Here is a 27,240-nt window from a genome sequence, read left to right on the forward strand (position 1 = left end):
CTATCCAAAGATAATTTTTCGTTATTGTTTATATTCGATTTCCCTTTATTTGAATTGGATAACATACAGATATACAAACACGAACGAACGTCACGAACACATTCATATCATTGTACGTATGTGTTGAGGATTGATAGAGGTCAACGTTCACTGGTTTGTGATTGCAACCTCAGTGTTCCTCGAGCAGTCGATCATGATGGATCTCCCTACTGCTTTTGGTTTAATAAATGCATTATTCTGTTGTTACATTACTTCTGCTAGCTCAATAGAATATGGTAAATTTAAACCAGCTCAAAACCAGGCAGTAGAAGACATCAAGTATGACTTTGTGATCAAAAAGTTTCGAGTACCCGTGAGTGAACAAGTTTGTTGTATCTTGTAATCAGTCAGTAATTTGTTTTCTTATTTAACTACAAGGAATAACTCACCGTTGAAATTGACAACTGTTTTTTTTCTAGCTCGATCATTTCAGTTTTTCAATGAACGCTACATTTGAGATGCGATACCTCGTTAACGACACATGGCAGAGGGGCAATGATCCACCTATATTCTTTTACACAGGAAATGAAGGGGACATCGAACTCTTTGCTCAAAATACGGTGAGAGATTGCACAGTACACGTAAACAATTAGCATTATAACTATATGTTGAAAATTCTATCACTGCATGCCGATTATTCTGGAAGTCAGTGAGCTTATTACAAATTGGTTGCGTGCAAGTTTAAAGCGTTGCCCCTTGTTTGTACAAGTTTTGAATTATGTGCAGAGTTGATACTGATATCCAATTATTTTCTTGCAGGGTTTTATGTGGGAAATTGCACCAACCTTTGGCGCATGTTTAATCTTTGCTGAGCATCGCTATTACGGAAAATCTATGCCGTTTGGTAACGAATCTTATTCAGATTCTAGTCATCTCGGATATTTAACAAGCCAACAAGCCTTAGCTGATTACGCTGACTTGATAAGTTTTCTAAAATCTGCTTCGAACATGAAACATAGCCCTGTCATTGTATTTGGAGGCTCTTACGGTGGAATGCTTAGCGCATGGATGCGGATGAAGTATCCACACCTTGTCAAAGGGTGATAGTTGCAAAAGTCTCTTTTGAATGCGAAGCCTTGCTAGTAATGCGATAAATAATCCACCTGAAAATTTCAGAGCAATCGCAGCTTCGGCTCCGATCCTGCAATTCACTGGTATCACCGAATGCGGCGCATTTGCGAGAGTCGTCACATCAGATTTTCGCATTGCCCATCCAGAATGTCCGAAAACAATTCTCAAATCGTGGACAGCAATCGAAAACGTCACCTCAACTGGTGAGACACAATATTATTTTATTAGCATCAGTTATATCTGCTATTTCCTACAGTCGGGGACATCTTCACGGATAGAATAATTTAATTTATTTTACAGAAAATGGGAGGAAATGGTTTTCAGAAAATTGGAAATTGTGCCAGCCGTTGAAAAATTCATCAGACATCAAAGTGCTGAAGGACTTTCTGACCGATATTTACGGAAATTTAGCAATGGTAAACTATCCATACGCGTCAAACTTCTTAGCGCCATTACCTGCGTATCCAATATCTGTAAGTTCTATTCTGATATGAAAAATTTCACTCTTTTCAAAGTAAAAGAATTGAACCAAACTCAAATAAGATGTATATCTATGAATATTTTTGCTCGTGTAGAAAGTCTGCAGCTACTTGACGAACTCGAATCAGAACGACATGGCGCTTCTTCTTGATCTCAACAAAGCGATTAGTGTGTTTACAAATGGCACAGGAAACAGCAAGTGCTTATCTGTGAGCGAAAACTCTTCTCCAAATCTGGATAGCAAAGGGTGGTCGTATCAATCTTGCACAGAGATGGTCATGCCCATGTGTACCAATGGCGTGGATGACATGTTCGAAAAAATTCCTTGGGATTTTAAGAAATTTAGCGACGACTGCTATCAGAATTTCAAGTCAAGACCCCAGCCTTATCTAGCCTGCGAGGAATATGGATGTCAGGATCTATCTGCAGCTAGTAACATCGTGTTTAGGTGCGTTTGCTGTTTATTTAGTCTTGGAACTGACAGTGACTTCATATCGTGCATCAATTATTGCATTGCTTATAAAATTTTCAGTAATGGATTGTTGGACCCTTGGTCAACTGGTGGAGTTTTATCAAACGTTTCGTCATCGACAGTGGCAATTCTCATACCAGAAGGCGCTCACCATCTAGATCTCAGGGCAAGTAATCCCCATGATCCATCTAGCGTGATTCAGACGCGACAAATTCACTGCAATTTTATTAAAAAGTGGATTCATGAGCATTGGGTACCTGTTGATGATAAAAATACAGTACAATATGAAATTATAAGTGTTTGATAAAAGACATAATTTTGTTTCTTATATTAATACGGGGAAAGTTTTCATACTGAATTTGAAATATTAATAGAAATAGGATCTTTTATAATATTTACTCTTTGTTTATTCAAATTACGGATATAAATGGTTTTACATAAGTGGATAAATAACACGTTGCTCGTGAGTTTACTTTAATTAAATTTGAGAAAAGAGATTAAAAGTCATCGACATAGATTTGTTGCAATAATGTAAAAACATATTGCTGGTGATTCGTCGGATTTATTACTATTAAAAAGCTGCAGTATACGTATATTAATTACTAATCAGATCGTCAATCTTGTCGTTAAAAAAAGATATTTAAAAAATTAAGCTGTAAAGCATCAGATGTTCCCTCGATGTTACAATTATTCTGTACAACGAATTGAAGATTTCTTTACATACTTTTTATCATCAGCAATCAAAGCAGATTGACGTAGATTTACTGACTCGTCAAACAGACATTTGTATATGAATATAAAATAATTCAGGAACAATAATTAATAATCCTTACCTATAATACGTATCATAAAAAGTAAAGCAGTTTTTACATAAACAATAACGAGTTCTATAATGTGCTAATATTCGTGCTAAAACTACCTCTCAATCGAGTCCTTGCGTATCCATTCCGTTAAAATGATACCAATTCTTTAAATAAAGTGGTAATTAAAAAAAAAAGAAAATTAAAATACACTATGAAAAATAAATATCTAGCTTATGGTTTTGCTTAAAAATAATGCTTAGCGAGGGGGTCGTCGATGAGCAGTGGTCGGCCTCGGAACACCCGACCGACCTCTCAACTTTTTTGGTTGGGCAAGACTGCTTTCCGTGCCCGTGTTGTACGAAAGGTAGATGTTAGAGAGATCAGGCTGTGGTTGCTGTAACAGAAATTGTAGCATGCAAGTTTGTCAATATTCCAAGCTTTCGATTAGAATCACAATTTCCACTTACATCTTTGTTGCTTCCGGTCGAAGGTGTGGCTTGTGCTTTTCTCATATTGTTTCCTGTGTACGCTACGCATTTCAATTGCCACTCCCCAATGTCTTCGTTCCAATGAACGTACCTTTCGATCATCGTCTGGAAAATATTATGCCGGTCAGGACAAAGTTGGTAATAATGATTAATTTTCTGCACCTCAGTTTACTTACCTGATATTGAACAGGTATGTAGTTGTTGAGAACGAGTTCGTGCAGTTGTAATTCTCGTCCAATTTCTCGTACACCTTCCAGGAGATCTTCCATCTCTCGCTGATGCTCTTGTTGCAAGTCCGATAATTCCGCCTTGGCAGACATCAGCATGGTGTAGACTCTGCCTAATTTTTTTGTTTTTCCTGCAGCCTCTTCTTGCAGGGACGAGTATTTCTCTTCGATGTCTATGCGTTCAGCCTCTTTTTCTTCAATAGCTTTCTTCAGCTGTTCTTCTCGGCTCTTTCTTTGGTCCAGCTCAATTGCAGATGCCGCGAGTAGCTGTTCCTGAGCCTCGGCTTTTTCCAATAAATTCTCACCTCCGACTAGAATTTTGTTTTGCAAGTTTTGCATTTTTTCCCTTAACGCTTCTTTCTCGCTTCTAAGACAAAAAATGAACAGTTTTTATTTGATATTGATTATCAAGTGTTATTGTGGGTGTTATTTTTCTTTTCATACAGAACATAAAAACTCACTGCGTTCTCTTTAGCTCGATGACATCTTTGTCATCTGGGCTTTTGTCGTGCCTCTCTGCCTTGTCCATTTTTTCTCTCAATTCTACTTCACCATCTTCAAGTTGATCCATTGAAAGTATTTGGCTCTGTCTATGTCTGGTTTTTCTATCACACTTCGACTCAAAATTATCATCAGAATCTTCGGTCTCGGGATCAGACTCAGAAACTCCTGTACCATTTTCTTCGAGTTGTTTACGCAGCTCTTCAATTTCAACTTGGAACTGGCGAAGTAGGGCGTCCTTGGGGTCCTCGTTAATTCTAGCTCGGTTCTTAATATTTTTAGCTCGATTGGCGTACCTTAGAGTACTTATAGTTTCATCGTAGTTCATGTCAGCAGGGCTAATGTTTGCGCACTGCGAAAAACATTAATCCATTCAAATTTGGTTCATTGTTTATTCAAGAAAGAAATTGTCACAATCACGAATGCTGGGTAAATAGTCACCATTAAAGTTTTCGAATTTCCACCCAGCGAATCCTGCAGCAATCTTGTTAGTTTAGAGTTTCTGTACGGGACGTGTGAACTTTGTCCGTCAACAAGTGCGGATATAACATTGCCCAGTGTCGACAGAGACAAATTAATCTTTGTAGCCTCTCTCAGACGGACTCCTGTCGCTTTGGTTTTACTTTGCCTCTCTGAGCCCTGAAATATCGAGGTTTTAAATCTCGCTGTACTTTCGATGTTGGAATTTAGCAATTCAAAATTCGATCCATATACTGTGAAGAAATACACACAGCTAAATCTACAAGGTGAAGTTTTCCCATTTTAACGTGTTGTTCTCCATCGTCGCCTAGTTGACTGGACTCGACAGTTATGGTGAATATCGCATGGGACCTAGAACTGGAAACGTTCATCGCGGTTGCCCCGACAACCCCTTAAATTAAATAAATAATGAATTATCTTGAGGTGACTTTGTGTCTTTAGGAATAGCCGTTGAACAGCGATTAAATAGGCTCACGATTCTTATTTCCTAGGGTCATGATGCGGTCCAAGTCATCGGCGTTATTGACCACATATCCGCTTAGGTCTTTAACGAATACACCAATGTCCGGTCTCTCCTTGACTTCTAAACGAGTATTTTGATCCTTTCCTAACAAATCTCTAACTTCTTCGTTGTAAATCTCCAAGTATGTGGCGCGAACTAAGAACCTGCAAAAATGTAGTCTGAGATGAAATTCATATTATTTTAGTTCAGTCACGTAATTATCAGTAAATATTTATTCTGCAATTGACATGATCAAATTGAATAACTCGCGGCTGGTAATTACTTCTGATTTTCGTCAGCCTTAGCGATGTGGCCAAATATATGAGCAAAGGTGTTCGGAATGATGCCTCTTAGCTGTGGGGAAGTCTTGGCGCCAGACATGGTGTAGGTTTTACCAGTTCCCGTTTGCCCGTAAGCAAGTATCGTCCCATTGTAGCCTTGAAGAACCTTGTCGACGATCGGCCGGGCTGTTTCGTTGTATATGTCAACCTGTGATGAGTCTGTATCGAAAACTGCGTCGAAGGAAAACAGTTTTGGTGGTTCCCCGGGAGCAGCGTGAGGATTTTCGACCAATATTTCACTGTTCAGAGAGTCAACTTTTGTTATATTCTTACAGTGACCGTCCAACTCCTTTCCGTTGAGTGGTCTAACACGAACGACCACTCTAACGTTTTCAATCTCTCCCAGCTCCGCAGCATTATCCTGTGAAATGTATATTTCGTGTTAAATCAGTGCGGTCGATGAGAACGAACGTCGTTTGAATAATTTTACCAAACTCACCCCTGGTCCTTCCATTATCCTTTGAAAATCGCTCTATAAATTTCTAACTCACTGTACAATATCACGACTTTAAGTCTGCCAGGGAAATACGCTCCTCGCAATGACAGTGACAGGAGCAGACGACACCGCCTCAAACAATCGAATCGATTTTTTTTAATCACAAACCCTTTTTACGCCAACAGCGCGCTCTGTCTTCAATCATTAATAGCTTATTGTGTCATTTTGAGTCCGTCGGTAAATCAGATATTCTGCCAATTGGCAAGTATATTGTGTAACGGGCAAACTCGGTCTTTTTAGGCCGAGCGTACGTTTGCAATATGAGTCGTAGGTGAAGCCGAAGACGAATATTGCAAATATGCGAGGCGAAAAGACCGTTGCCTCCTCGTTGCACACGATTCTTCATGTAACAAGTGTATGTTACACGTTTTTTCACGAAGCACGAAATTGAGGTTAGGGTCGCACAACGTCAGATTCATTCGCGACAGCGCATGCGCGCGGTCTAGAAAGGACCACTTTAAACTCCTAGGGCTTAAAAGTGGTCTTTTCAGTACTCGTAAACGCATTCACAGATTCACTCGAGCGTGATAGAATAGACTAGCACTTTTTGTACGAAAAACACGCATGAAATAACGCGTAAAACATGCTCGCGTTATGTAAAAGTAGATTCCTTCATATGCAGTTAAAATTCAAATTCAAATTGCATTTGCGCCGGAGTCGCGCGTGAAAGATTGGGGTTTTCTTTATTACGTTTCGGCAAGCTGAAACAATATCGCGGTACCAATCTGGAGTGCATATGACGGCATTGTGCGTAATTCATAGGGAAACAATACGGGCAATGGCGATGCGTTCATTGTGCACCAGAAGCTGTACCCACCCCTGTTTGCTAGCCACCCTACATACGTGCGCCATGTGTTGGTTAACTAGGTGCAGGATCTTAATTGAAACGGGGCAGCTGACAATGAGACCAAATCGTGAACAGCACAGCGTTTAAACGGGTCTAACTGTAATCAAATTCAAATTTCACTCGAGTATTTTCACGCATATATTTATACACATACTCAAAATTAGTTGAGTATCATGTCGTTGAACAAATAAAATGTGAGTAGGAAATTATCATCATATGCACAATTCATTGAGTAACATTTGTGGAAAATTTTTGGGATGACAAATTAATTTGGTGTATTTATTTACCTAAATTTTGTCAAATAAATTGTAGCATTATATAACGCGATACCTATTAGAGCTACACTGAAATCATGCTCAATTTAGCACAGTACGATTTCACTTAGTTCGCGCTAATTGATTGAAAATTATTGAGATTGAGAATTATTTTCAAAATATAGATCAGTCCTCACGTACCGGGACTTTAAGGATTATACGACATTATTTATTATAATAAAGGAACGCTGAAATCAAAATACCTGCAATGTCAAAGACGACGTTACGTCCGTAGAATTTTTATCGAACAAAATCTCTCATCCCAGTTCGCTAGCAGAAATATATACAGTTTAAAGATAACTCAATCTCAGAAATAGTTTGATTATGTTGGCGACCGTTTGTTCGTTTGACAATAATAGACCGACCTTAGACCAGACCGTCGAAGTGAGTGTTGCGCTCAAAGCGTGTAATAAACACACGCATATCTAGGAGGCATGCCACATACGACCGGACAAGAATGTACAGCACCAGGGGCCCTCTTCTCGTCCTACGTATGGAGAGAGAAATGGGGGGGGGTTCGATTCACGTTCACGATTCACTCGTGAATAACACACAGACGTATATATGCACGCCCGGCGACGTTCATTGGCACTCGATGTCAGGGCTCTTTCACTCCCCTCGGTTTTTCCCGTACCCCCAATGCGAACAACACACGGGGTTCCCTGCACATGTGCATCAACCCCGTGGCTGAACGAAGCCCTTAGTCAGCCTCAGCCAGCAGCTAACGTCGCTTGTAAAGCGACGCAAGTGTGGCGCCTGCAAGCCGTCTTATATAACGATTCATCTTTGCTTACGGGAGTAGGATATTTTATTCTCAGTCGTAATTATTATAAGAAGCTCTCTCGGATCAGCGTGCGAGGGAAATATAAGAGAGGGAGAGGGAACGTATATCTAGTTATACTCGTAGTAAATCCTGTTCTCCGTAACGAACGGAGAGACGCGGCGTGTGTGGATTACGCATGAGTTACGCGCGCATACTTTTCGGTTTGGGGACTTATGGGAGTTGGGCCGGTTTCACCGATCACCAAACAGCTTCTACGAGTGCCACCTGAAGCCTGGAAGAAGCTAGGCCGCGTAGCTAGCTGCTCGGGGTTGCTTCGTCACCGGAGTTCAAGCCGGTTGATCGGTTCGAGTCGATCCCTGACGAGTGAAGAGCGAGCGAAGAGCGAGTGAGAGAAAGAGAGATAGAGAGAGAGATAAGTCGATCTGAGACTGGAAATACTAGGACTCCTCTGCTCGGGGATAACTCGAAGAAGGGATAGAAGAAACTCTCTGTAACTTGATTCTGTAGTCCCAGGTCAGTGTTGCCACGGTGGTCACGGTGAGCGGGTGCCGTTTTTATAACTATCGATGTGGATATCTGCGTATCTGTCCGTACTGAATGTCTTTTATACATCGTTATTGCATCCGCTTTTACAGACACCAGGAGTTTCGACAATAATCATCCGTAAGTCGAGTCGCGCGAGTGGATTTCTCAGTGTTTTATGCCGTCAACGGAATTAGTGCCGGTTATAGTAAGCACCGATGACACGTGACGAGGAAATCATACACCAGATAGAAATTTTAACTGAACAACATTTCTGAGCACGTGAGTTATTCCTGTATTTATAGTTTAATATATCATCTTAACCCTGGTAAAAATTTCTAATACAACGAATTTTTACAGAAATTTAAACATTTCGTATTATTTTGTACAAAATTGAAAATATGCATAGGTTTACGTAAAGAGTTGTTAATTTTCGTTAAAAATTTTAGTATCTTGCGATTGTTTTTACTTAAAACATACAATTTATGAGAAACTATGCATATTTACAATTTTTGGTACAAAATTCTACGAAATGTCCAAAGTTTTTTAAAAAATTCATAGCACATCGTAGAAATTATTTTCATCGGTAAAAACACGAGTTTTGCGCGCATCGATGCATGACATTCGATGGGACGAAGGGTTAAACAACGAAGAGAATCGATATAAATTTCTCAAATTGTTATCCATCTATCCATATCAGCCGATAAGCAAGCGTTAACCTAAGATTCTGTATTAAGATTACTAATTAAAAATTAAACGACACCCCAGATACCCACGTGTGGAGTCTCGTATAAAAAGCCGTCTGAACGATAATCACTATTCACGGCCGGTGGCGTTGAAACTGTTTAAGAATTTCGAAACTAGTTGTCGGACTGGTTTTTAAAACTCGATGTAAACATTTCCCGCGGCATTCTGTACCTCGTCCATTAAAATTAGTTGTGTATTTCAATATAATGCTGTATAATACCCCGCAACGCAGCGTATAGGGGAAATACACACGGTGTAAAAAGACTCCGGAAGTCATTCGATTTACATACCTGATGGGCGACAGGGTATACAGAGTGGTAAATTCGTTCCACGAAAACTAATTCCGACAAAAAGCTAATGGTCGAAAATTCATTCAACCAGGTTACTGTGTATAATCGGAGCAAAAAAAAAAAGAAAAAGAAAATTCCCCGATTCATTTTCGCCCTGCTCTATAAACCGTCTGATTTTTTATTTACGTCTCCCACGCATGAAATTGTAGGCAGTATTTTGACGCAGACCCGCCGAGTTATAAATAATATCAGATCGTGTAACGAGGATGGGTTTCGCACAATATCGTGCGTAGCGTCGAGTGTTGCGGGTATATTTTTCGGACACCCCGTAGGGATCGGTGCACCTTGCGTTCACGGCGAGAACATATCTCTCTCCCTCTCTTCCTCCCTCTGTGTGTGTGTGTGTGTGTGTGTGTGAAGATGTTACGTGTATATGCTGCACGTGTAGAGCACACATCGCAGGGAACCGCGTATCCATACATGCATATATATACATAATATACCATATACCTCGTACGTATCTCAGCTGCACCTATACCTACCTACCTCTACCTACCTGCCTGCCTGCAGCGTGCGACAGATGTTGCCCAACAAAGAAATAAAGAAAATAGTAGAAAAGAAGGAGAATGGAGTGAAACGGCGTAGTAAAAGAAAAGAAAGAGAAAAAAAAAGAAATAATACGAAAAGAGATGAAAAAAACCGCCCAACAAGCCGGCTCTCCGACTTCGTTAATACGACAACGACGAGGACTCGCACCCATAACGGTCTTTAAACTATAAGAACCGGGAAGAACCAGCCGTTCCACTCCTCATTCGTCACTCCCTGCATCCTCGGACACGAGAACAGCGATGAGTGCGATGACTGGTTTCCATTTTTCGTTCGATCATCCGCTCTCTTCTTTATTTCGACGCGAAATTTCGGCAAAAAAATTTCTCACCGAATGTGACGTTCAGATTTTTAACGAGATCGAAGCAAGTCGGTGCAAGTAAGCTGAAGCTGTAATGTTACGGGTGTAACGCGGTTGCTTAACCGGGACTTAACCGTTAACGGGCCGCGGACCAGTCCCTTCGTAAATTTAAAATATATGTTAATATATACCGGGAAGCGTGCGCCAGCTTGCATACATATGCGTGTAATGCGTGTAAGGATGCTGTACACCGTATACACACAGTTTTATGCTAAAGTTCTGTGACTCGACTTTACTATCGTCGTCGTAGAAAAAAATATCGGACTGCGTTGCCGTTTTACGATATCGCCTGTCTATACGCAACCCGCGACGCGCCGCGTGCTTTCGTAATTATCATTCTCATCCACGTATTGTAGTCTCGACCCTCCGCGTAGGTATTCAACCTGCGTTTGAATATAATTAGCGTCTGCAGTATTGCCCAACGGAATACCGCCGAGGCGTACGTCTTGTACGGTGTATTATGTATTCCGTTCCTTTATTTCCTTCTACGCAGGTCAAATGGTTCTTACTTTCGTCCGTAAGTCTTTGTACACACGGAGGGAAAGGATTGTTTGAGTTAAGTGATGATTCGCTTGATTCAAACAAGCGCCATAGTCAAATACGGCGAAGCCGATATTTGCTCAATTCGATAAAGTACTTGCGACAACTTGATAGCGAATTGAATCAAGTCTTCGAATGATCATACTGATTATCTAGTTATTCCAGACAACACGGCGCGAGTTTGTTGCGAAAATGTGAGATTGAAATGACTGAAAATTTGATTGAGTGCATCTCAATGGTTTTGTTTTAAAAATGTGAAATTGTTGTACCAAAACAAATTGAGCTTGTTTTAATTCACGTTTTGTCGAGTCAAGAGATCAATGCTTGAAACAGCTAATGAATTTTGTTGTTACAAAAATCTTTTGCATTGACCGAACATTTGAGTTATTTAAGCGCACAAGACGTATTCTTCGAATGATATCAATTATAATTCTAGTGACTCAAAATTTTGCTGGATTTACTCGACATTCAATGGATAAAACGCGAAAACTTATCGTTGTATATGTACGATTTTACAACAATCTCTGAAGCGACTTTCGTATCGAGAAAGTTCACCGCCCAGTGGCCGATTATAGTACCAGCATACCGATGTTTGCGACGAATATATTCTCTACTTGTTTCAAAGCAAAGTGTTGTTTATTTCACCTCGTAAACAAATCAATGTAACCGATTCAATCAGTTGCGCCAAACAACCTCCGATTAGATTAACGAAGTACGGCATTCGGATCGATGTAAATTTTTTGTTGGCTAAATTCATGTACCTATTTGATTTGAAGTACCTAATCGTTTGTGCCGACGAACATGCTGCTTGGAGGAACAATACGATAAACGTCGAATGAACTGATATTTAGTCGACTCAATTTCGGAAACACATCGAAAGCTTCACTCGCTCGCGACAAGAAAGGCTTTCTCCGAATCAAGGCATTCGTCGCTTGACTAAATCGAGATTGTTGAATCGAAGTCATCGTATTTGTAACAAACAAGGGATACAAGATTGAAGCGAACGGACTCCAACAAAATCTATTTCATTGGTTCAAGAATTCCTTTCTTTCCATGAACAACTTATAACATATCATACAAGTTATGTACTAAAACTTTGACAATTGACGAGGAAAATAATTTCAGTTTATCGATTATGATATACCGTTCAAAATGAGGGCATTTGCCATAGGGTTTTATTATACCGACCGAATCCTAGACGAGTTTATTCGGTCGATTGGTTTTCCCCGAAACTATTTTTCGACCTCCCCTGCAACCGTTGGATTCGGCCCACATTCGCACGCCATCGCCACCGGCGATCCTCTATATTACGCACGTCCATCAGGGGCCGGAAAACATAGCGTGGCTATAGCTGCAGGTACGAGGCAAGGATCAGGGGGCAAGAGGACGAGGACGAGGACGAAGGCGCGGGCGCGTTGCTCGAGCAAAAGGGTATAACCGACGACCTGGACGCGGATGTTCGGACGGGTGTCGTTTTAGTTGGACACCGTCAGTCCAGCCGAGTCGTCCGGATTACGCAGAGAAGCTACACGCGAGATCGGCACGTGGTGAACCGGAGGATCGCGTAAACGCGGTTGTGAATCATCGAGAAAAACGCCAAGTCGGAATCAACCCTCGTATAATCGTATCATTCGTATATCGATATTTTTCACGCGCGTTTATTATTCCATACATTTGTATATGGCCGAGTTTTTTTTTTTTTTTATGTCAGTCCGTTGCAGATTCCTACGTCAGTGAGATCTGACGGATGACAATGTGCAAGGAATCGGCGCGAAAATCTATTGATTTTAAATATTTTTAATACGCACTGACCGACCACAACGCTTTCTTCGAACCTTGCCTACGTTTCGTGGTTCATCTAGTCCGAAAAGTCGACTCTGCGGCAGTAATGCCAAAAATAAGAATCGCAATGAAAGTAAGGCCAGAGTTCGGAGGTTTGGGTTTATAAATTCGGGAGGCTCAACGGCGGCCTTACTCGGTTTATTATCGGTCATTGGCGTTCTGAAATTGGGTTGCAATTACGATCAGCCGTTTCTGTAAATCGAAAATAAACTCCTTGTGCACTGTGAAGGAGGAATTAGTGGCGGCCGGAGTGAAGGAGGGAGAGAATAGGCGGAAACGCGTTTATATTTTATGCACAAACAACAGTGCCAGTGCGTTATATCGAGCCCACTCTATACGTATACTATACAGATAACACAGCCAGCGAGTTCTAGAATTGCCGTGAAATTAGTTCGCGCAATTTTTGCCAATTACACGTAAAACTACACCCAGGAGAGATTATATAGACCGATTTCGACCGCGGTTACAGTTGGGGCTGGGTTGAAATTACGAATTTGAAAAGTTGCGAAAGCGCCAAATTTTTAATTATTATTTTGCGAAAATTGAAGTGAAAAAATCAAACTTGATCCGTCGGCTTTCCGACCATTTGAAACTTTGTTGTTTCCTCAAAGCTTGATTTCTTTACTCCAAGTTTTGCCAGCAAATAATTCGGAATTAGAGACTTTTGGAACTTTTCAAATTCGGAACTTCAACCCCGCCCCATCAATTTGCAACGGCGCACTTGACTCGAGTGTATAACAATCAAATTGTCAATTATCGCTGTCATACACCAACGCCAATTTTCCCACACGTGTCATTTTACTCGCGGGTTTCTACTTGACCAAAGGTCAGAACACCAACTGGCGGGTCCACGGTAGAGCGAAAATTGTCGGTGTTGCTTATTTTCGCGCTACTTCTCGTCCGAACTGTTCGCGAATCACCGTTACCACAATTAATCGCAAGTGGTTTGTACCCACTTCAGTGAGTGTGCGAAATACTAAACAATTCTTATCAAGGTGAGGTTTCGAGATCCTGCCGAGTAAAATCATACGCGAATTGTACTCGTCCGAGGACTGTACGAACCGTCGTGCTTCAAAGAAACTTTCCGACTTTTACGAACGGACGAGAATAAGCGCTCATAGTGATTTAACTCGCTTTCGGTCGTAAAAACGTTCTGCAGTTTACTTTCAGGCGAGAGAAATATCTCCAAGATTGAAATTCGGATGAAACGATCAGTTTTTTTTTTTTTTTACAAATAATCTCCGATCCTCGCTTAAGATTTCGATTCGCAGACATCGGTCTCTGATTATAATCAATCCTTCTAACTGTCTCAATTTTCACATTGATAAATGAAACTTTGTGTACGTAATGAATAACGAATCGCTTCGTCTACAACAGCTGCACGCCTTTCAGCAATCGCAATTTCAATCTAGAGTACGACGTGCCTCCTGCCCATCGGAGTTGTTCCATAAATGTATTCGCGGTTCCCATGGGATTGTAGTAACACCCGCGACTAGAAGATGCCCTCGAAAGATAATCGGCCAACGTATGTAGGTACATTTATCATCGACTAGGACAAAGTAGTCGGAACAACGCCAATTCGCGTACAGTAATTGCCACGTAAGCAATTATATCCGTAAAAAGTTGTTCCTTATATTTCTTAGTATTTTTAACTTCTCACGAGTTGCTGTTCAGCTATTGTAAAACACAAAGTTGGACTCGCTGCGTAATGCTTATAATTGTACCGCAAAGTTTTTGACGCGTTCGCAAGAAAACGATGAAAAAAATGAAAATTATTTACACGGTCTCTAAATTGTCTTGATGATAATTCGTTGAAATTAATGGCTTTGCGCGACGTGAAATTTGTAAGGAATTTACGAGTATAGGTTGTGATAAAATGACGGTGGACTATAATAATAACGGTTTTGTGACGCGCGATGACATCAAATCGCGGACTGACAAATAAACAGCGATTTCAAAATAAATAACAGAGATTGCACGAAGCGAAGGCTGGAAGAGAAAAGAGAGAAATAAGGAGAAAAACGTGGGCCTTATAGTGGATCTATTATAGCTCGGATGGCTCGTTGGAATTGAAGCATGCAGATTTTTTCCAGTTTCATGGCGCGTCATTTGAAGAGGGCTGCGTCACTGAAGAAAGGTACTGTATATACCTAAACATGACGCTTTTTTCCTTGAGAATATTACCTCAGGCTATTTCGTGTTAATTAATAACATATCCGTAATAATAAGCTTACGGCATATGCAAACTCGCTAATTTAATATTCGTATATTAAACGCACATGTATACCGAGTGTAACAACTGCGATCGATAAACCTCATTTCCTCCATAAATCAAACCGTGCTAAATTTGAACAATATATAGGATATCATTACTTGCGAAGCTTATTAGTGCCGCGCTCCTCGTGAAGGTGGATACGGCTCATCCTAACTCCTAAGGATTTTAGGACAAACCCTACGTCGAACTTCCAACTTGAAAAAATTAAAGTCTCTAATCCTACTTTGACACTCTTGATAAACGATTGAACCTATTTTTCACGCTATTCGATTTACAGCTTCTCCATTGGACCTGTAACTCCTCATCTATAGATATATTATTACAGCGACATTCGAGTGTCAACGATGAATGATCCAAGGGCTATTTTGACATAATTTTGACGAGTTTCGATGACATTTGAATATTAAGTATCGCATTTCAACCGTATTCGTTCAACGTTCCCACGAATACAAAAACCCTTTATTTATTTGGATTTTAATTTGATTTCACACGTTTTAATCGTATTTTTTGTATTTCACATTTTTATTGTCAAAATAGGACCCAAAATGCCATTGAAATAGAACCTACTTTACTGTCTTCGAGCCCTACGTAGGAGCTCCTCTAAAGTAGCCGTTCAATTTCGACTCCGACATGCGTCTGAAATTTCCTCACAAATACGAGACGTACCCGTTTACACAGTTCTTCATTAATTAATCGTAGGAACTTAATCCAGGATTACAAAGGTAACGACGAAGGGCGCATGATCTAACAGATTATATTTGATCAATAATGTTCGTTGTAATCTGTCTGTGTTTCTCTACACCGCATCGAAGCCTGTATAATATCACGGATAAACACACAGACGATACGGATTAAGCTTATGAAAGTTTCCTCGAATCACGCGATGCACCTGAAACTAAGTAACGATCAGTTGCTCGAATCAACCGCTCCGCCAACCTGGGCTCCCTGCTTAATTTCTTAAAACGTCGAAGCGCAAATTTAATATACCAGGGTAAAAATATCCCGCTACAATTAAACGTATTCACTTGTTCCGGCAGTTGATCAATCGATCAATCTCTTGATCTGATCTTCGATCAGGCTGCAGGATTACGGAAATTTCGCGACGCGGTGTTTCGGAGGTCAGAGGTGAAAGTGCAATTTAATTCCGCACCTTATCTCTTTAGGTGCTTTGGAAGCGCTTAATTCTGCCAAGGTTGCGCTCCACTTATTCGCCGACCCTTCCCCCCCCCCCCCCCCCCCTACAAGCGATTTGGGAACAAGCGAACCGGAAACTGTTCCCATAATTGTAAGGATCGCCGCAGGCTGACCATTCCTACACGGAATGTACTCGTAAACGAGTTGTTTTCGATCCAAGAGTATTATTACACGCGCGTACCTGCGGTGGCCGGGTTGAAGTTACGTACTTGAAAAGTTCCGAAAGCGTCTAATTCCGAATTATTTAGCGGCGAAACTTGAAGTAAAGAAATCAAACTTTGAAGAAACGACAAAGTTTCGAATGGTCGGAAACCCGACGGGTCAAAGTTCCGAAATGCAAGATTCCGAAAATTCAAGTTACGATAGAGAAAAGTTCCGCAAATTAAAATATACTCAACGAGTGGGTGTAAAAAATCGGAAAAACCAAAACAAAGAGAGATCAAATTCGTGAAATTTCACCAAGATCATTCCGAATTCTTTACTTTAACTTTCCCCGGCGTGAAATTCGGAATCAGACGCTTTCGGAACTTTTAAAATTCGAAATTTCAACCCCGCCCCTACCTGCGGTACGAAAAGAAACCCTCCGCCGTCCACAACGAACGCATTCCTTTTACTGTTTTAACACGCTGACGCATCTTCGCAGGGAAACGAGAGGGTAGCGGAAGCTGCAGCCCTGGGGAAAGACCGCCGGCAGTATATCTGGCTGGAAATCCCTTAACCACCCTCCAGATCCCCGTGGGTGGCCCTGCAGGGGGTCTCGGAGGCGTCGCGACGATGAGCACGGACGACTTGGCGACGCAGGATGACGAGTTCGCCGTCGCCCTCGCCTTGGCCCAGAAGACAGAGGTTTTTCTTACAGTCTAAAAATACTCTTGCATTTATTTATTTACTTGATTATTCCCCGTCAACTCGATGGACGCACAGCTTACGCGTGTGAAATTTTACACAGGCTGTAGAGCTTTCCCTTTGTTTTACATATTTTTTTACCTCTTTAATTTGAATATCGCGTGTAAGGCCGAGTCGAGGCTAAAATTGTTATCTAAATCACAGAATCTCGCTTCGGGGGAGGCGAAATTGTGTATTCATACGTGAAACTCGTAAGACCCGGCATAAGTTAGATAAGCCTGTTGTGCGTTGTACCTTCGGTCGACTCGAGCCACCGACGCCCCCCAATTTAAAACCGTGTATTATTTACTTCGTTACAATCTCGGTGTTGCGATATGAGACAGGGTACAACGTACCGTGTCTACGCGTAAAGCTTGAGACCGTCGATACAGACACCGTGGTCACGCAGCCTCGGATTGATTTACGACCAACTTTTCACGCCTTGGGTGCTTAAGGGTATCGACTCTAATCATTTATTTATTTTCATCTCTTTTGTCTAGAACGTGCTGGTTGAATTGGTATACCTTGAAATCTGTCAGCTAGTCACTGCGGTCAACTTGAACCCAGGAGATCTTCACTTACGGTTTTTTCCTTGTAACGCTTTGCAGAATAGAATTTTGAACCGGAGTTTTTCAGATATACGATATACATTTCGAATGTAAATATATGTGCATGTAGATGGAGGAAAAAGGAATTGAATCAAATTAGATTTTGCTGGAGTCCATTCGCTTCAATCTAGTATCCGTTATTTGTTTTGATACAACAATTTCACAATTTTAAAACAGAACGATTGAGATGCGTTGAATCAAATTTTCAGTCATTTCAATCGCACATTTTCTTGATACAAAATTCACATTATCGCAAAGAACTCGCGCCGTGTTGTCTTGAATAAATAGATAAACAGCACGATCATTCAAAGGCTTGATTCGGTTCTCCTCATTCGACTACAGTCTTTATTTGAATCGAACGAATATCACTCGACTCAACCAATCCTTTCCCTCTGCGTATGTTTTCAGCGTGACGCGGAGGCGGTGCGAGGTGCTCTTTATCTCGGGGTCGCCCTCTTGGTTGCGTGGGTCGTTGGGGCAGCCGGTTTGTCCCTGGCATGGTTAGTCCTGGTTCTCGCCCTCGTTGGAACGATATTCCGAGCGAGGCTGTCGCGGCTTCTGCAAACAGCCCTTCAACACGAATTGTCGAGGCTTCGTCGGCGCAGGGCGCTCTACAAGGACGAGACTGCTGAGTGGCTGAGCCTGCTGATAAATCGCTGGTACATAAAACAAGCTCAAACTTCCTACAACGCAAAGTATGTGGATCGAGAAGTGAAGATGAGAATGAAAGGAACGATGTAGTTACAATTGATTCGCCGATTTCTGTACACGGTATCGAATATCGGAGCTGGCACGGACATTAACATTATTACGGGGCCAGTTTAACGATCATGATGGGTGAATGAACTCCGTCGCTGTTGCTGCTGCTGCTGCTGCTGCTGCTGCGTTTGGGTGCCAAGAGTCCTGCGGAGTCAGTCAGTCAGTCAGTCCATGAACTGCGGACCGTTGTACGAGTTAGACCAGTCGTAGGGCAGCTGCCGACTGCTGCTGGAGTATAGACATTTGTAAACATTCCACATTCCACATTCCCTTTGCGAGTTGTGGTACCCGCAACGCGCCTTTCACGTTCTAAAACGCGACGGCCGCGTCTCCAGTCGACCAGTCGACTACTTCCTTGACCGTGCAGTCGAGAAGCAAGGAATATATTTATGCCTACACGTGCATGTATATTTCTCTTGATGCGTTATAACCGATGCCGATATGTACATTTAGGGGGGTTCTGTTTTAACATTTTTTTTTTAACACGTCACTCGAAAAATTTGTGACAAATACTGAAATAAACGAATATTACTGTAAAACGTGGAGGAGGTAGGAAAATATTTAGAGATCACATCGTAAATATAAATAAAAAATATTACAATAATTGATAGCGATCTCTAAATATTTTCCTACCGCCTCCAGGTTTTACGACAGTATTTGTCACAAATTTTCTAAGCGGCACCTTGAACGAAAACAAATTTAAAAAATGAACCATCCTAATGTATATACGTGAGGTACAATATGTACGAATGTTAATATTCGCGGTTAATGAAGAGCACCGCAAACTGATGACTGTTCGTGATTGTGGAAAAGTGATTGTGCAAATACACGCTTTTCAAATTTGTTTCGTTCTAGTTCCCCGGTTATCTTCAATCGCGTTAAAATAAGCTACAAAGCACGGATTTAGACTATAGATTGAGAGTAACGCAAATTCGTTGTTACCTAAACGTCGCATCGTGAAACTAATTTTTTTTACTCATATCACCGAATTTTCTTTCCCTGTCATTCTTTAGCTATAAAAGTCCGTTTCTCTTTGAGAATCTAGGAATTATGGCCGATGAAAGACGCAAGCCTTTCGTAAGGCACACCCACGTAACAGTCGGTGCAACTAACCGACAATATCCCGGGCGTCAAAGAATTCAATGTCGTTTAAAGTATCCGTCCTAAAGCAGCGAGCGCACGTTGTGTATCTATTATTTGTTCGTTCGATGAAAATCGATTTGCCGATCCCTCAAAGAATCCGAGAATCACCGTTTTCCAATCCATTCTCGTTCGCTATAATAACTTACCTCGCTCCTATAATCGTATAATCGTATAATCAATTATTTATCACGACGGTTGCTTTGTTATGCGATTGGCTGGAAATTGCCGAGCTGTATATCTGCGGGCAAAATCAATCCTCTTAATCCTCTCAGTTACGTGGTTTTTTTCCCCAACATTCCTTTCCACCCTTTGTTGTCGTCACGTTCTCCGTCACTTGCTATTCGAGTTGAGTCATAGATGTTTCGGCGAAAATAAAAAGCAATCAACCCATTTATTGTATATTTATTAGTCTGCAGGTTTAATTTCCGATAAAATATCTACAAAAAATAAATATACCCACGTCAATTATCTTCCATCCGAATACAGGTACAATGTTAAACCTTAAGTGTTAAATGAAACCCGTATTTTGCTCCCGTTTGCGTATCACGGGTGGTCGAATGTATTACAGAAGAGGGCCGCGAGTGATTTATCATGAAGCATGGTTGTATTTTCTCGAGGTTCACTTTGCGGGGGCGATAGCAGTGATAGTTTACCTCAAGTGGAATGTAACGTCGACGTGTCCAAGAGTTATCTACCCACTTGCATAATTTGCATACACCTATACCTAATAGCAGTGATCCGCAGCTATGTTAAACCGTGTAATGCGGTTGCAATGCGTGCATAAGGCCCTGCAGGCAGCAATTCGTATGAACTCTCGTACGCGGCGAAGCATGTAAAGATCAATCTGTGAAGTATTACGTAGGTACACGAAAGACTGCCGAGTTTTCCTATCTTCTTTTTCATCATTCATAAATGCATCTCCATGCGACAGTAAATAAAAACTTCCTTCTCTACGTGACACCAGAATAATTTTCTTTCAAGCTCTCTACGGGCTATAATTTCTTTACATTCAGTCAACACGGTGCGAAAAAAGGTGATAAAAAATCAATCTTGTGTATTTTCCATCGTCAAACAGGCGCGTCTTCCGACGCGTAGATTGTCGATCCCGATATCGTCGTGTGCATGCATATCAACGTAAATTTTCTAGCATTTGTACCGCATGCCTCCCGCAAACTAGTCCGGCATAAATTAAAGCTCGTTGAAATCCTGGATGCATAAATTGCGAATATCCCCGGACCGGCTGACTCGTGACGGCGTTACTACTGCAGCAGGCGGCGTGTCTGGTTACATGTAACTTTGACTACTGCAGCCTTTTCATTGCGAAATCCTTTACAGTCTGACCAATCCCGATCTGCACTACTGAACGACGCTCGGGATTCGAGTCCCGTCGAAAGATTCTTCGTATTTTTAATTCTTTTTCATTTTTACTGAAGCGATGGACAAAACTTTCAGAAATGATGCAATGGGTACCTATGAAATCGTGAAACTGGTTGATTTTCGCAATAATATCGAATTTTAATCAGCAATTTACAACCATAGGTAAAAAAGTATAAAAACTACACAGGATAATACACCTTAATTTATGCATACATTCACTCAACTCTTAATTATAGAGAAGAATGAATAGGATATTTTTCTGTACCATGAAAATTGAATTTTGGTGGATGAAATCGTTATTTTTGTATTTTCAAAATTGTTTAAATAGAATGGATCTAATTCATTTGATTACAATAATTTTATTCGCTAAATGTAATTGTAAATCGTTTCTTGAACGTTGAATTTTGTTCAAAGAATTACCAATTTCAAATCTCAATATACAGCAAAACAAAGAAGAGAGAAAAAAAGAAAATACAAAGCATGTTTTTCATTTGCATATCACTCTTAAAATACCTACACACATACTATTATTCATTATCAGATTCACAATGCAGGTGGAGATTCAGCGCGGGAAGTATATTCACTCTTGCCAAGGAACGATTGGAGCCAATTTTGAATGAGTCAAAACCCGGGATACTTGGTAAGCCATAAATTAAGATTATTGTAAACCATCGTGAATTACGGGGTCTAATCATAGAAGACACCCCGAGAATGTGATTAAAGTTTCAAAATATCGAATAAGGTCCATTGGAGCTGCGAGAACTCACTTTTGGGGAACAGACACCCTGTATAACGCGTGTTAGAGCCCTGGATTACAGCGGAGATGACGATGGACCTGCCGCAAGACCCGGCTTCAGTAAACTCTCTGTTGAAGCTGATCTTCGATTGGACTGCGAGCAATTCAGGATGCTCATCACAACCAGGCTCTTTGGAAAAGGGTGAGCCACTTCCTTCTTCATCCAACTTTCTCGATTCCTTGCCTTTTGACAAAATAATGGATTCTCTCGCAGAGTTGGGATGGACATTGATGTTGCGGTTGAAAAACTGTCTCTTGCTGGTACGGTGTTGGCAACTCTGACACTGAACTCCGCAGCTCCATTTCCACACGTAACGCACCTCAGCGTCAGTTTCGTAGAAAAGCCAGATGTCTGGTTTAGTGTCAGGGTCCTTCGCGCTGTCCAAATGATGGAGGTGCCCCTGGTAAAGACATGGATCCATGCGGTCGTCTCTGATGCTCTTGCAAGCTGGATAGTCGATCCCGGACATCTTGAATTGGACCTTCGAGCGCAGGAGAGACCTGGACCAGGTCTGGATTGCGTACCGCATGATACACCTCACGGAGTCCTTACCGTCACCCTCAGCCAAAGCAACACGGTCTCAGGTAACTTTCATGCATTGAAATCAGACCTTGGTTTATATTTGTACTTTTAAAGTGGATTCTCTTGCAAACTGACAATTTCTCACAGAGTTGTGTTAATTTTTGGTTGGTAGGAACTACAACGGACGAAGTTAGGTGGTTGGTGGTCACCATAGGCGACCAGCGACTAGTGACGCCACATCTTTGCGCCAGCTGGACGGAAGATGTGTCTTTTCTCGTCGGGTCGTTGGAGAATGAACGAATCAGCATAAAACTGAAAGCCAAAAGGCTGGTCAGCACCATAACTCTGGCTCAATTTGAGCTGGCGCTGGGTGTGTACAACTGGGAAAATTCTACTGTGTAAGAGCGATTAAATCATGTATCTTTTGAATAGAAAATGTAAAATTTTGCTGGCAAATTGGTAATCATATTGTATTTACAGGGTTGAGAGTGTGCTGCAACAGAAAAAACCATCACGAAGTAGCGCCAATATTCCCAATATCAATGCTAGGCTGGAGTACAGCTCACTGCCCACCTTGGAACCCGATTTACCACAGCCAGAATCACTGGATGAAAGCCTTCATCCCTCGGGTAATTAAAACGACCATGTTTTGCTGGTGAATGTTGGTTAATCGAGTCTATTATAATCCTGTGAGACTTGGAGATGCAAATGAAGATGAAATAGAATAGCGATGAGTATTGAATAATAAATGGAGGCTTTGGATAAAGTTTGACCAAGTATTGAGGATGAAGAAAGTCATAGGTCCTGTATCCAAAGCTGATTATTTGCCATTCGCCTGTGCCTTACTCTCATTATGTTACTTAGCTTTGGTTTTTAACATTTTCAGTGACTCGAAAAAATTCGTACCGAAAGCAAAGAGCAGGTAAATTGCGAATCGACCGAATGTTAATTGAATTGTTTGTCAGGCATGGTCTTACACGATTTTTCTCATTATTGGTGCACCAGAGCACGCACAAACAACATGCAATTTATTTCAACATTGCGAAGTTTGTGTTTCACTAAATGAAAAAACTGCAATACACAACGCTTTCCGGCTGTGTACACTGTCAATTATGCAATTCTTTTTTTTCTTACCAGGTGTGCTCGTTGTTTACATACATTCGGCGGAGGATCTTATCAACAGCGATCCCTGCCACTGCAATCCGTATTGTATGCTCTTCAATAATCGTAAAAAAGCAAGTAATAAAATTATTTTCACGTGTTTATCAATATTTCTCTTCTTGCCGAATTGGGAAAATCAAAAAAATATACATTCAATAGGGATAATTAACTTTCACAGGTAAAAACTACACATTACGTCCGGGGCACAAGCTCGCCAAGATGGGAGGCCAGGACGCAGTTTCTTGTACAAGACTACACTCAAGTTTCTCTGAGCTTCGTTATATGTTCATGGAATATATCTAAAATGGCAGATACGGACATGCTGGGTCTGGCTATGCTTTCTTTATCACAGGTAAACGTGTACAAACGGTTTCTGTAAAGAATTCGAATTAGAATAATTACTGACATCCGGACAGACAATAAACCATCAAATTTTCAGGGTACTAGATGGATCGTCAGAAGAGAACTGACTCTTAGCGGTTCAAGTGGGTCATCAACTGTGACAGTTTCTGTGCTTTTCCATCCAGTCAGAAGTGTTCAACAAGTGGTCTCTAGTAGACGTGGAAGCATCGCACCCATAGGATCTGATGATGATCCTAAGATGAAGCGAAACAGTCTTCCATGGATGCAACAAGCGGTAAATTACACATTTTCTTCATAGTTTTTCAAAGATGGTATGCTCAACGATGGCCATTGTATCGTAGACTGTTAATATTGACAAGTGTTAAAAGTAATCAACTATGAATTTTCAGAAAATGCTTCTAATACATCGAGATGCAGACCCTGCCTCCTCAGATATATCAAGCCTTTTGTCGACAGGCAGTGGATTGATGGAGGTCACCTTGTTACGAGCAAAAGACCTCGTTGCAAAAGATTTAAACGGTTTCAGCGATCCATTCTGCGAACTGAGACTGAACAATGAAACAAAGTATAAAAGCAGCATAAAAAAGAAAACTCTGAATCCCTGCTGGGATGAAAGTTCAATCATGGGATTGCCGAGGGCCGGAGAAAATTTGGACATTGTAAGAATCTTGCCATTCCCAGTGAAAAAAAATATTAGAAATAAGTATCGCATATGACCTAGTTACTCCATATTCAGATGCTGTGGGATCACGATACTTTTGGGATGAAAGATTATCTCGGAAAAGTGTCATTAGCCCTAGAAGATATAAGAAAACTGTCGAGCAGCGATCAGTCCCATTGGTTCATACTCAAGGGAACCAAATCAGGATCTGTTGAGCTCAAGATCAAAGTTCTCTCCGAAGAATCTGAGGTGGACATAATTCACAGTAGTTGTAGGATTTTTTCCAGCTGTATATCGTCCTCTGTTTACTGATCTGTTGTTGAAGGAACTGGAAGTAAAATTTTTCTGGTATCAAATTTTTGGGAAACTCTGTTTTAACTCTGTTCATCTGCTTTCTCAGACGCAGAGCACGTATGCGGCAAGTACCGTCAGTGATTCTTCCACACGGCAGGATGCAGAGCCAGATGCTGTCGCAACTGTTGTTCGACGGCCATCAATGGAAAAATCTAAAATGAGGTTGCATCTGGGACCGGTGGTTCCTCCTCCACCGCCTCCTCGCACTGTCACCTTGATTAAACCGCCAGCCATAGTCCATCTACCTGGTATGTAATTATTATTTTGTTGAAACAAGTGATTGTGTCTTGTTCTAATTGTTTCATGGAAATTTATTTTTGGAATGATGTAGATAAGACCAGTGCGACTAGCAAAGAATCGGGTGAAGTAAACGGTCTGGCAACTGGTTGGTCTGGGCGGGATACCAGCACAGTGAGCGGCGATAACGCAGAGGATGGCGTTGATAGTAGCACCCTAGAAAAATTTGGGGAAAGAAGATCATCGCATCACAGTTTGACACCAAGCCCTGATAATGGTTTTGGGAAGAAGACGCCTCAGTACAACAGTTTTCGAGTAATGAAGCAGAAGGTGAGATTCGACATATTCTTTTCGTTAAATCGACTAGGTTTATACCGATTTCCGACTTTTATCAGGTTAAACGGGGACTCAAACTTCGCAGATTTCGATCTGAAGTTAATATTGAGGATAAGGGAGACACTGCGAAAGGTGTTGCACTGAGTTTGGAACCTCGAGGAGGTGGGGAAGCTGATGCGACGGAGTTACTTCAGGGTGCCGGTCTCTCCCATGCAGTTTCGCAACCGGACATGCTTGGGAGGATAAGGCAGCCAAGTCCGAACCTGCGTGGAACGAGAGGTCAGTGAGCTTGTGCTAAAATACTTTGAACGTAGTATTGAGCTGCACGATTAAACTAATTTTAAAAAACAATTATCCCTGATTATCTGCAGACTTGAAAGCAATCAATGGCACCAGAGAAAAGTATTCCGGCGTTGAAGGAAAAGTACTACAAGCCCAAGGTCTCCATGTTGCTCATATTGCCCAGCTTTATTGTCGGGTGAAGTTTCAAGCGTAAGTTGATTGTTTATGCAAGAGAAAACAAATTCTTTAATGAATCTCTGATAGAAGTATCTACATGATATTTTATAATGAAATAACTTATAGGTGCACAAGTCCAGAGAAAATGTCGTCTTCCACTAACGGCGGTAAGACATTGACAAAGTCTCGCCTTCTTCCGGCAATGCCCAATCCACAGTTTGGCGTTGACTTCCAAATTGATAGCGATGAAGTATCCCGGCAATCTTCTCTTATTTTCGAAATTCGCAGCTCCAACAAGGAGCTGTTGGCCAGCCGCAGAGTTACACTTCACGAACTTCTAAGTGGTAATTACATACCATATTATTACGTTACGATTTTTGTCATGCTTCATTAAGTTCTGACTGCCGTTGAGTGCAGATTTTTGCGACTCGTCGACTAAGTTGGGCTCTAAAATATCTTTACAGGTGCTTCTGCGGCTACCAACGACGTGCATACTTGGCTAGCATTGAATAATGGCGCATCGTTGGAAATACAAATTGGGCATGGGAAGGAAGTGAAGAATAAATCCACGAAAAAGTTGTTCCGGTCTTGGTCAGTGCACAGAATTGGCAAAATTTGAAAGTGGTGTAAATTTCAGCCTGCAGTTCCAATGCATCGAGCTGAAAACAGTTGAATTTAACATATACTAGGTCGCTTTGGTTATATTTGCAGATTATATTTGATCCGAAATTTATCAGGTAAACTGCAAAGTGTAGCACATCCATGGAGAATACTGACGAGTTGATTTAAGATGTTTTTATTTTTGTATATATTAGAAATACTATGTTTATAATATTAAAAATTAAATCTTTTTAGTAGTCTAACTGTAAGAGTTCGCCATTTCATAAATAGATTTTGGTCAGTAGTGCGTAAAACTGATAAATTTGGAACGTTTTCAAAATGAAATCATATTGATTTCATTCTTATAGAATCACTTTCAGCTTCTCTTGGAATATCTTGCTCTTGCTCTGAATAGCTATTGACAGCATGAATTTGTGAGAAATACTCTCTGTTGTATGTCCAAGCATAATGTGACTTACAATCGTTTTCGGATTTAACGTCCAGTACTGATGAAGAATCATATCATTCCGTAATAATACATACCTATATAAATATACATGTATAATATTATGAGAGAAAATTTTTCACTGTATATTTCTTCGAATATTATAAAACTTTCAAGAAGATATTTAAAAAATATAAACAGTATATCGCCATATTATTGGCAAACTTATCATATTGTACAGAGACTGGGTATCGGACAAAATAAATTATTCGACTATTTATATTTATTTTCAGATTTACTATATTTATACA

At 40.9% G+C, this 27,240-nt stretch overlaps 3 protein-coding genes across 6 annotated transcripts; 2 read left to right on the top strand and 1 right to left on the bottom strand.

Moving 5' to 3' along the window:
* Positions 1 to 128: 128 nt before the first annotated feature.
* On the top strand, positions 129 to 2,683 carry LOC124309308 (lysosomal Pro-X carboxypeptidase). Of its 2 annotated transcripts, none has more exons than XM_046772845.1 (7): positions 129 to 352; positions 459 to 599; positions 799 to 1,079; positions 1,156 to 1,313; positions 1,411 to 1,583; positions 1,686 to 2,038; positions 2,123 to 2,683. In XM_046772845.1, exons 1-7 carry the CDS (start codon positions 194 to 196, stop codon positions 2,364 to 2,366), a joined length of 1,509 nt encoding a protein of 502 aa, XP_046628801.1. In that variant the 5' UTR covers positions 129 to 193; the 3' UTR covers positions 2,367 to 2,683. The 2 variants fall into 2 exon arrangements, with proteins under 2 accessions (XP_046628801.1, XP_046628802.1); XM_046772846.1 differs by having other exon boundaries at positions 347 to 385.
* On the bottom strand, positions 2,445 to 6,001 carry LOC124309307 (kinesin-like protein KIF3A). 2 transcript variants are annotated; one of them, XM_046772843.1, is made up of 9 exons: positions 5,844 to 6,001; positions 5,347 to 5,765; positions 5,037 to 5,227; positions 4,813 to 4,952; positions 4,523 to 4,720; positions 4,042 to 4,433; positions 3,530 to 3,947; positions 3,333 to 3,458; positions 2,445 to 3,259 (listed from the first exon to the last, which is right to left on the bottom strand). In XM_046772843.1, exons 1-9 carry the CDS (start codon positions 5,856 to 5,858, stop codon positions 3,122 to 3,124), a joined length of 2,037 nt encoding a protein of 678 aa, XP_046628799.1. In that variant the 5' UTR covers positions 5,859 to 6,001; the 3' UTR covers positions 2,445 to 3,121. The 2 variants fall into 2 exon arrangements, with proteins under 2 accessions (XP_046628799.1, XP_046628798.1); XM_046772842.1 differs by having other exon boundaries at positions 5,037 to 5,242.
* Positions 6,002 to 7,993: 1,992 nt separating this feature from the next.
* LOC124308517 (tricalbin-1-like) lies at positions 7,994 to 27,209 on the top strand. Of its 2 annotated transcripts, XM_046771295.1 has the most exons (22): positions 7,994 to 8,358; positions 8,481 to 8,649; positions 14,724 to 14,890; positions 16,866 to 17,068; positions 18,124 to 18,410; positions 21,549 to 21,634; positions 21,737 to 21,932; positions 22,005 to 22,375; positions 22,486 to 22,711; positions 22,794 to 22,942; positions 23,200 to 23,235; positions 23,451 to 23,548; positions 23,653 to 23,826; positions 23,914 to 24,111; positions 24,227 to 24,496; positions 24,574 to 24,747; positions 24,899 to 25,100; positions 25,184 to 25,419; positions 25,485 to 25,704; positions 25,797 to 25,917; positions 26,011 to 26,228; positions 26,349 to 27,209. In XM_046771295.1, the coding sequence occupies exons 3-22, from the start codon at positions 14,830 to 14,832 to the stop codon at positions 26,501 to 26,503; spliced, it is 3,681 nt and encodes a 1,226-aa protein (XP_046627251.1). In that variant the 5' UTR covers positions 7,994 to 8,358; positions 8,481 to 8,649; positions 14,724 to 14,829; the 3' UTR covers positions 26,504 to 27,209. The 2 variants fall into 2 exon arrangements, with proteins under 2 accessions (XP_046627251.1, XP_046627252.1); XM_046771296.1 differs by lacking the exons at positions 7,994 to 8,358; positions 8,481 to 8,649 and having other exon boundaries at positions 13,581 to 14,890; positions 18,124 to 18,374.
* The last annotated feature ends 31 nt before the right edge of the window (positions 27,210 to 27,240 follow it).

Source organism: Neodiprion virginianus, chromosome 7 (assembly GCF_021901495.1).
Source record: "Neodiprion virginianus isolate iyNeoVirg1 chromosome 7, iyNeoVirg1.1, whole genome shotgun sequence".
NCBI lineage: Eukaryota > Metazoa > Arthropoda > Insecta > Hymenoptera > Diprionidae > Neodiprion > Neodiprion virginianus.

Coding starts and splice junctions, on each gene's coding strand:
- LOC124309308 (XM_046772845.1), top strand. CDS start 194: ATGATGGATCTCCCTACTGCTTTTGGTTTAATAAATGCATTATTCTGT. Junction 1,314..1,410: donor CGAAAACGTCACCTCAACTG/GTGAGACACAAT, acceptor TTTATTTTACAG/AAAATGGGAGGAAATGGTTT. Junction 1,584..1,685: donor TACCTGCGTATCCAATATCT/GTAAGTTCTATT, acceptor TTGCTCGTGTAG/AAAGTCTGCAGCTACTTGAC.
- LOC124309307 (XM_046772842.1), bottom strand. Junction 5,243..5,346: donor AAGGCTGACGAAAATCAGAA/GTAATTACCAGC, acceptor ATTTCATCTCAG/ACTACATTTTTGCAGGTTCT. Junction 3,948..4,041: donor ATCGAGCTAAAGAGAACGCA/GTGAGTTTTTAT, acceptor TTTTTGTCTTAG/AAGCGAGAAAGAAGCGTTAA.
- LOC124308517 (XM_046771295.1), top strand. CDS start 14,830: ATGCAGATTTTTTCCAGTTTCATGGCGCGTCATTTGAAGAGGGCTGCG. Junction 17,069..18,123: donor CCTTGGCCCAGAAGACAGAG/GTTTTTCTTACA, acceptor GTATGTTTTCAG/CGTGACGCGGAGGCGGTGCG. Junction 23,236..23,450: donor GTACCGAAAGCAAAGAGCAG/GTAAATTGCGAA, acceptor TTTTCTTACCAG/GTGTGCTCGTTGTTTACATA.